We start from the raw sequence: 9,297 nt of genomic DNA, 5'->3' as shown, positions 1-9,297 counted from the left end.
AGTACAATTTTATTAAGTCCATCGATTATTAAAAATTATAAAATAGTATTTCAATTATAGAGTATTGCTTTGTTGAGTCATTGGACTATCAAAAGTTACAAAATGGTCGACAAACTATTTATTATGTTCCAAACTCATCATTTTTCGTTAAAAATTTGATGGTATTATGAGCTAAACGTTGAGTTATTGAATGCAATATGATAAAATTTGATCATAGAATTTTAAACAACTATCACATCTTAATCATTATGTTAATTTCTAGCTTAGACAATTGCTAATTTTTTAATAGAAAATGACAAATTTAAAATATAATAAATAGTCAAATAACTATTTTGTAACTTTTAATAGTCGAAATACTTAACTAAGCAACATTATATAATTAAAGGACTATTTTATAATTTTTAATAATATTTAATGAAACAGTATCCTATATACAGGACACCATTGTGTACTTTACCCTTTTAATCCTCAACGATCAACACTTCCAGTTAGGTTTTGGTACAAAAATCCTCATTTTTTTCTCTTGATTTGCTGGTGTTTTTTGAAATATGGCAGGGAGAGAAGTTCGTGAGTACACCAATCTGAGCGACCCAAAAGGCAAGTATGGAAATCGAAACTTGAATTGGAAGGCTTACTGATTTCTTCTTCTTCTTGTTCTTCTTTTTTACTCAATAAAATGATTGATTGCAGATAAAAAATGGGGGAAAGGAAAGGACAAACTTGACGATGAAGATATTGCTTTCCAGCGTATGGTTGCCAAGGTTAGAGCGTCGCCTCTCCCATGTTTTTTCTTGTCCTGAATTTAATTTATGGGAACGTTGTTATTTGGGCCTGAATTTGATTCATTCTCTTATTACTGTTTCTTTTGGATATCGTTTGTTTTAATGGAATTTGCTCTTTGTGGATATCTCCATTCTCTGATTTTCAATGAATCTGCCCTTGTTGTCAATGGGAACGCATTTGTTTATGGAGTTCTCTCTATTTAATATGTTACAGCATTCATTTGAGAAAAAGGCCATCATCAATTCACCGTTTCGTTGCGTTGTTCTTATACTTCACCCTCTAGAGCATGTATCCAAATCAAAAGATTATGAGACTCCATTTGTTTTGCTGAAAATGGCTTCCGAAAATTAGTTTATCTCAGTTTCTCGTTGTTATGGCAGAAAATTAATTGGACAACATAAAATATTGGGAATTTGTGTCTTTTAATTCGCAAATGCTTCTGAAAGTAGAGAAAACTACCCAAACTCTTGGTGTTATCAAAGACCCATGGCATCCTAACAGACACTATCCGAAGTCTTCTCTCAACGCCTCCGTTTTTAGCTACCGGCAGCATCCCTCTCCTTTTTCTCATACTCCTTTACACTGCCTATGATTTGCCTTCCGTTTCCATGTTCTATGCTTCCCTCTTTGCTCTACTCCATTACCCTCTTTCATTCATCTTCCGTAAACCACTACATCCGGTGTTGCAGTGTTTTGTGGTTGTGAAGCTCAATGTGTAGAAATCCAACTTTGCACGCATCGGCCGCTGTCAACTATATTTATTTTCATTTTCAATAATTGCCACTCCATTTCTCATTTGTTTGGACGTTTTCCCCCTCTTTTGTGGTTGGCAACTGAGTTTGTGATCTTTTATAAGCTCTGATTCATTTGCTCAAAATTTTATCCTAACTTGCCTTTGGTGATGATGCTAATTTATCGATGATAAAAAAGCATGGTTCAGGTAGCTTTAGCAGATTTGTATATAAATTTGTGTACTTGATGATCTGATGGTAGTTTATTGGGTTTTGTTGTAGAGGATTATTAATATTAGGGTGCAGGTTATGGATAAAGAGGTTTGAAAAGAGCAACAACAGAATATTTTCAATATCCAGAGAATAAAATTCTTCAAACTGTTAGAGAAAAAATGTTTTTTCCTGTTAAGCATGTGAAACGAACATCGCCTTAAAATTCACAACTTTGCTCGGTCTTTCCACGTGTGGCTCTATTTAATGGTAATTCCATCCAATAACTTCAATTATCTCAAACTTCCCTTTGCTGCTAATGCTAATTGTATCCCTTAAAATTCACAAGTTGTTTCTATATTGTTTTGATTAATAGAGGTGTACCATTCCACACTATATCTTATGTGATCTGAACTTTGGTGAGTATTGAATATGACTATGGGAATTATGACGTAACGTCTCATTTCTGAAACTCGCTTATCTGTTTAGCATTTTGATTTTTGTTCTTTCATGTATTCATCTCCAGTCCAGTGGCATTGGTATTGTCTGGGATTTATAGAAAGATTTTAGGACGGATGGCTCAAAGCTCAGGGAAGGTAAGCGAGATAGTAACTTTGTTTGTGCAAAACATTCCACCTAGATATCATTGGAGTGGGTTGAGCCAACTATTCGGGAGGCATGGAGATGTGATTAGTTCTTATATAGCTAGGAAAAATGATAGAACAGGAAAACGCTTTGGGTTTGTTAGATTTTCCAATAGAGATGACACAGTTAGAGCAATCCAAAGATTTAATGGATTCTGGTTATTTGGTTATCGATTATCAGTCAACGAAGCTCGGTATGGAGCTAGGAAACAAATTTGGAAACAAAAGTATCCTTCATCTTCCATTGCTACTCCCAGGGTAGAACAAGGTAAAAGCGTTAGTGGAGATAGTCCGGAGGATCTAGCAAGAAGGAGGACTAGGTTAATTCAGGGCGATGTAGATGAGGAAGCTGCTCGAAAGCTCCAGAAGTGCCTCGTAGGAACGATGGCGTCGTTTTGCTCTCTCAGTCAGGTGGTAGACAGATTACAAGCAGGAGGTCTAGGAGAAATTAAGACCAAGTTCCTGGGAGGGAGAGATTTCTTTTTGCAAATAGATGATGAGGAGTCGTACATAATTTTAAAGGAGCAGAACTGGGTGTTTTTAAATGAGGTTTTCCAGGAAGTTCAACCTTGGTAAGAATCTTACAGAGCGTCGGAGAGAGTAACATGGATTAAACTGGTTGGAATGCCACTTCACTGTTGGAATCATAGCACCTTTAAGAGGTTAGCATAGCTTTGGGGAGAATGCTTAGTGCTGGGAGATAACGCTCTTTAGGAATTGGGCTGCGAGGAGATGACTATTATGATAGCAACTAGCAGGAAAGAATTAATTGATGAAGTGGTAGACTTGGAAGCAGGTAGAGATATTTTTAGAATTTTAGTAGTGGAATTTCCCATAGTTGAAAGTGATTCTCTGCTTCGGAAGTTGGAAGTAAAAGAAGGTGCGGTTGTTGTCAATTCTGAATCGCCGGCAGGAAGTAAAGTGGATGCATCGGTGGAGAAGATTTTCGAGAGGTGTTCTGAGGAGGAAGATAGCCTATTTTGCTGTATGGAGAACAGAGCTGGAGGCAGAACCTTGTTGGCTGAGGGCGAGGAGGATAGGAACATAGGGGAGGAAATTATTATGGGTCTGAGGAATAATACTGCTGGTCAGGGGATGGTTCAAATGCAAATCGAGGAAGTGCTGGATCATGCGCAGAGAGAGGCAAAAGATGACAACAGGAATTGTTGTAAGACTGCATGTGCTAAGGAGGGAGTGAAGGATTATTTAATTGATTTGCCCATCAAAGGTGGTGCACGAAATTGAGGGGTGAATTATTCTCGCACAATTCCAACCATATCCAGAAAGCTAAGGAGGGGAATTTTTTTAAACACAGCTCTCTCCAAAGATTTCATAAGAATTATTCGGCTCCCAAAAGGAAGACTAGTTACTGCCGAAGCAAGTATTATCAGAAGAAGGTGCAATGCGAGGAAGTTTTGTCTGATCTTGATGGCAGATTCCTTTATGATTGTGACTTTCCAACATTGGGGCAGAGTCAAAAGATGGAAGCGACAGAACCCATACTGGTCGGGAAAGATCTGGGTATAGAGTCTAATGGCTCAGTAGTGATTTTGAATTTGGAACATTACAGCTGAGGAAGTTTTGGAAGGTGACTTGCATATGATCATTGTTTTTGGAGTTGGAGGTTCGGATGGTCTCCGTCGACAAGTCGAGCAATAAGTAGCAGAAAGGCGGATAGAGTGTTTTCGAAGCTTGCTTCTCTGCACTCTTATCATGTGGAAGCTTATGGCTTTTGTGCTAGATTGTGGCTTCTATGGATTGAGTCAGCTGTTTTATTTCGCTTTTTTTTCAGTTGGTTTGTTTTGTGGTGTCTTTCGGGCCAAGTTCAAGCTTTAAGTCTGGTCAGTCATATTAGAGGTTGATGCTGTAGCAAAGGTGGATTAGGCTGAGTCAGTGCTGCTGTTTAGGGTTGTATTCAATAGTTTTTTGTGTTTTGTTTTATGTTGGGGTGGCTCTCTGGATGTATCTTGTAATTTCTTATGTTTAATGAAATCTTTAGGCACTCTTTTCCTCCTTCCGCTGATTAAGGAGCTTTTCTATAAGATCCTTTAATCAAGAAGGGGTTTTTTAACGAGGCCTTCAATTCCTATCAAAAAAAAAATATGACTATGCATCTAATGAGGGTATTTAAATTTTTTTCCAAGTTCTCCCATATATTATAGGGCCTGAATCTGCATGCTTATGGCTGTTGAATACGTGATGCTATCACTTCAAAGGAAATGAAGAGTTCGTAACATGTATCATATCTTTAACGGTGCTAGGACTAGTAGTAGAAGGAATGACGCTGTTTGCAATAGTTTTAATAAGAAATTTGGTTGTCACTAATTTCTTGATATAAATACGAAAGTTGTGGTAGTTTTCTGATAACATGCCCTGGCAGGGAACTTGGCTTCTCCCATTGGGCTTTTGATACAAGCAGATGCAAGAGGTTGCTGGAGAACGTGGAGGCTACCTACACGGGCGGGGCGGTAGCTTTCCTTTATCTGTCCCTACATCTTGAGATAGATTTTTCTTTCTCTGTCCCCTACATCTTTAGATAGATTTTTTCTTTAGGTAAATCTACATATTATTATGTATTATGTCTGCAGCTTTGGACAGTGATGATTTGCTCTATCTCAAGGAGCAGATGGAAGCAGAGGAGGATGCTGAACGCCTCCTGCGCCGCACTGAGAAACGAGCATTTGCAGCATTTAAGATATCCTTAAATGTTCAGCTAACTAAGCAATACCTGAGATATGATAGTTTGAATACTTTTTGTGATTCTTGCTCTATATGGCATGTAGATTTTGAGCTTTTTTGTTTTACATTTGGTAAACATTCTTTGAATTCACTTTCACACGCTTTTAGAGAATCGGTTTCTTGTGATATTTTCACTATATTTCTGTCATTGTGGATGCACAAGTATTATGTGCTGGAATATGTGGATTCATCCTTGCAACTTTTATTTGCAAAGAGCTCAGGATTGTAAAGAAAAAAAGTTCTTTTGTTTGTTATGACGTTCCTCGCATCTTAATTTTACTCGAGTGCTTATCGTTACCGATAAAATTTCTCATTTCTATGTTGCAAGTCCTAGAATTTTAGCATTTGTTCTCACTTTGTTTTCTAAGTCGCATTAGATTACACGATGAGTTGTTCCATATTACGCAAAGAAGGTCGGTCTTGAATGCTGTATAATTCTACGGTTGAGCTCTATTGTTAGCACCCTGAAGTCTTCTTATTTGGCATTTGTTTTATATCAGTTCTCACTTTTTCTTAACCATTTGACACAAAGCTGCGAGTTTAGCTGATTGTGCACCTGCATCCTTTCCTTTGCCTCTTCGAGTTGAGCCGAAGCCAAAGAGCGGAATCAGGTCTTTCTCTCCCTCTCCTCTCTTCCCATAAACCCGCGAGATCACTTCCTGCTACAAGTGCACTTGTAAAATATGTATAGTTACAATTTCGAAACTGTTGTATCACATTGTTCTAGTTACCACTTTCAGTTGTCTTCTTTATCATGCAGGCAGCAAGATTTGCTGAAAAAAGTCGTGGAAGTTAAACCGAAACGCGCCAAATTTTCAAGCCCCTCCAACTCTGAGCCTGAGGCGAATCGATCCAATTTACGATCCCAGGAGCAGGAGTTCAACCATGAGAAGAATGAGCAGCATCGTGTCCCGGAATCAAATACAGAAGGAAAGCAGGATAAGTTGGAAAATCCTTCCAAATCCTTACTAGGCTTAGCCTATGCAAGTTCTGATGATGATGAAGATGATTGATGGAAGACCAATGCTTTGCATGCATGCATTTCAGTTGTAATCTATATGAACATGATGGCTGTCATCTTTTTGTAATGTTTAATATCATCATATTTGACCTTTGGTATTTTAACAAAATTTTCAATATGATATCTTTTTCATAACATTTTCGGCTGCGTTTATTTTCATCCTTTTTTTAGTCTTGTCGTACCACAGAACTTCCCCAATCATGACGTCTAACCTGAATCCATAGCTTAAATTTGTGAATTTCATGATGAAAGTACTCAGGGACGATTTGATTTCAGGATCCTACGGGTACAATTGATGCTAGCATGCATGGGAAAGTCCTAGTTGGAGGAGGATTTGCAAACAACACAACTGTTGGCTCGGTTTTGATACTGCAGAAGTTTTTTCATTGCTTTATTTTTCCACTTGGGCCAATATTAACATAATTGTAGTCATGAATGGTGAATGCTTGTAGAATATGGTGTTATCTACTTAGAATAAGGACTAAAATTATACTGTAAATCCATATGGTTTCTACTAGTAGGCCTTCCTGCTGTAGAACTTCATGTGTTAGTCTCGTCCTATGTTTCGAGGCTTAAATTGAAGAACTGTACATGCAGGTTTCAGTTTTCTCATCTCCGCTCTCTGCTCGCTATCTCAATATAACGCTCAACAATATTGTCAATACTAAAGCTAGAACCTTTGCCTTTGTCCTATGTTTCCCACCTTTTCTTAGTTACTTTCTCTTGATTGGGAAAAGAGGTGCTCTGCAAGGTTTCTTAATCCCCGAGTTTAATGTACTGAGATTGTTGGGAACCATATCTCCGGTGGCTCATGCAAAACAAACTGATACAATTCATATAAGAATGTATGGCCTTCTGCAAGTGCTGAATATAGGTGCTTTAAGCAGTCCCTGTCACAGCATGCTTGTGAATATAGGTGCTTTAAGCAGTCCCTGTCACAGCATGCTTGTGAATATAGGTGCTTTAAGCAGTCCCTGTCACAGCATGCTTGTGAATATAGGTGCTGAATATTTGTGCGACGCTTGATCAATATTACCTGCCTGCAGCACTTGGACTTGGCTCCTTGTAACATTTCTAGTATAGCAGAAGAAGAGATGCAAAGAGTTGATCCAGAAAATTTATTCTGAAGTGGTTAAAGTTTTCTGTAATTTACTAATTTTGCAGGCAATCCCAAAGGATACCAAGTCTCTGTCGGAGCAAGGCTCATATCTTACTGCCCATGCCATTGGTCAGTAACATTTCTCTGTTTTCTAAGCAGGCACTACTTGGAGTACAATTGATCATTTCTTGGTTTCTTTTCCCTATCCAGTAGTAGGTTGTATGAGGACAAATTCAGTGCCTGGCTTAAATTTGGAACTCAATAACCCTTTGTCATAATGTCAAAAATAGCCCCCAACGTTTATCAGAATTATCATTTTGAGCCTTATTCCTTTTTTTGAAGCATTTCGACCTCCGATGTTTTATTTTAGGGCAAAAAGGCCCCTCACGTCTGACTGAATAGTCACTTTGACTCTTATTCTTTTTTATTATTCAGCATTTTGGCTCCCCTAATGTTCCATTTTAAGGCAAAAAAGCCCCTAACGTTTGACTGAATAGTTAATTTGACTCTTATTTTTTTTCTTCTTCAGCATTTTGGCCCCCAATGTTTCATTTTAGGGAAAAAATGTCTCTAACATTCGACAGAATAGTCATTTTGGCCCCTCCCCCAACGTTTCATTTTAAGGGGAAAAATGTCTCTAACATTCGACAGAATAGTCATTTTGACCCTTATTCTTTTTTTTTCTATTTAGCATTTTGCCCCTCCCCCAACGTTTAATTTTAGGGGGGGAAATGCCCCTAACATTTGACAGAATAGCCATTTTGATCCTTATTCTTTTTTTTTTCTTTCAGCATTTTGCCCCCAACATTTAATTTTAGGGGGGGAAATGCCCTATTTGGGTGTGTTAACCGTGTGTTAATTAAAGGTTTCCATCCATGGTGGACATTTTTGTCTCAAAATTAAACGTTAGAGGTCAAAATGCTAAAAAAAAAAATAGAGCCCTAAAAGACCATTTTGGTAAACGTTGGGGGGGCTATTTTTGGTATTATGCCTAACCCTTTGTATTTTATCTTTGGATGGACCATAAGGTCACTCGTTTTATCATGGCTCTTGTGAGATTGTTTCAATAGTAAAACCTGAATGTTATTCCGACTGTTGATCCACCTTCTTGCTACAGGAAACACTAAAAAGACTTCGGATCGATAGAAATTGTCGAGTTTGTTAAATGCAAACATCATTAATAGCCTCAAACAGACTTGTTATATGAGAGGGAGAGTGCCGAATGATAAAGGAATTGATGGAGATGAAGCATTGGGGCAGCAGCGTATTGGCAGCCGAATGAAAAATGCTGCAGTGCTTGATGTCACCAACGAGCTAGAGGAAAGCGTTGCGGTCGAGAAGACGCCGAGTCCACAGAATCCGACGGAGGGATATGATCAGTCGAAAAGCAGCCATAGCAGTGGTGATTCAAACTTGTCCAGCTTCTCGTACAAGCGGGAAAGTGTAATCATCGATGAAGGTAAGAAACAAAGAATGGTATCAATTTCACTTCCACAATGGACTGATGAACAACTAGATGCTGATTTGCCATATTTCATTGTTGGTGTGGATAATTTTTATTGTAAGTTTTAAAGAAAAAATAAGTGTTTAAACTATACCGTTATTCAGTGTTTCCCGTGTATAAACTTTTTTTCGGGTTAATTCAGATGTCTAACGTTTCCAACGTTACACTTTTAGGTGTTTCAATTGTAACAAATGTTAAATTTTGCCGTTAAATGACATGTGTCATGCTTAGGTAATTTTATTTTTTTTAAGAAATATAAATTTTTAAAATTTTATAAAGGCGACACATGTCATTTAATGATAAAATTTAACTGCGGTAACAGTTCAAACACCTAAAAATATAATTTTAAAAACGTTAGACACCTGGATTGACTGAAAATAGTTTAGAGACCTAAACGAGAAAGTGTATATTTTGGAAACTTATTTTTATATTAAACGTTATTTTAAAATTAAGAATATTTCCAAGATTTTTTAATGTCACAATTATTATTTTTACTCCATCCGTCCCACTAAATGTGTCTCTTTTTATTTTTAAAATTATCTCATTCAAAATATCTTATTAGATAA

The 9,297-nt window shown here is 37.4% G+C and overlaps 1 protein-coding gene across 2 annotated transcripts; it reads left to right on the top strand.

Annotated features, from left to right (window-relative positions):
- Positions 1 to 473: 473 nt before the first annotated feature.
- LOC120185060 lies at positions 474 to 6,136 on the top strand. 2 transcript variants are annotated; one of them, XM_039189387.1, is made up of 6 exons: positions 474 to 597; positions 691 to 761; positions 4,788 to 4,836; positions 4,957 to 5,063; positions 5,636 to 5,718; positions 5,868 to 6,135. In XM_039189387.1, the coding sequence occupies exons 1-6, from the start codon at positions 549 to 551 to the stop codon at positions 6,118 to 6,120; spliced, it is 612 nt and encodes a 203-aa protein (XP_039045318.1). In that variant the 5' UTR covers positions 474 to 548; the 3' UTR covers positions 6,121 to 6,135. The 2 variants fall into 2 exon arrangements, with proteins under 2 accessions (XP_039045318.1, XP_039045319.1); XM_039189388.1 differs by lacking the exon at positions 474 to 597 and having other exon boundaries at positions 685 to 761; positions 4,749 to 4,836; positions 5,868 to 6,136.
- The last annotated feature ends 3,161 nt before the right edge of the window (positions 6,137 to 9,297 follow it).

Source organism: Hibiscus syriacus, unplaced genomic scaffold, assembly GCF_006381635.1.
Source record: "Hibiscus syriacus cultivar Baekdansim isolate YM2019G1 unplaced genomic scaffold, ASM638163v2 tig00112988_pilon, whole genome shotgun sequence".
Taxonomy (NCBI): Eukaryota; Viridiplantae; Streptophyta; class Magnoliopsida; order Malvales; family Malvaceae; genus Hibiscus; species Hibiscus syriacus.
This window is presented reverse-complemented; position numbering and strand designations above follow the sequence as displayed.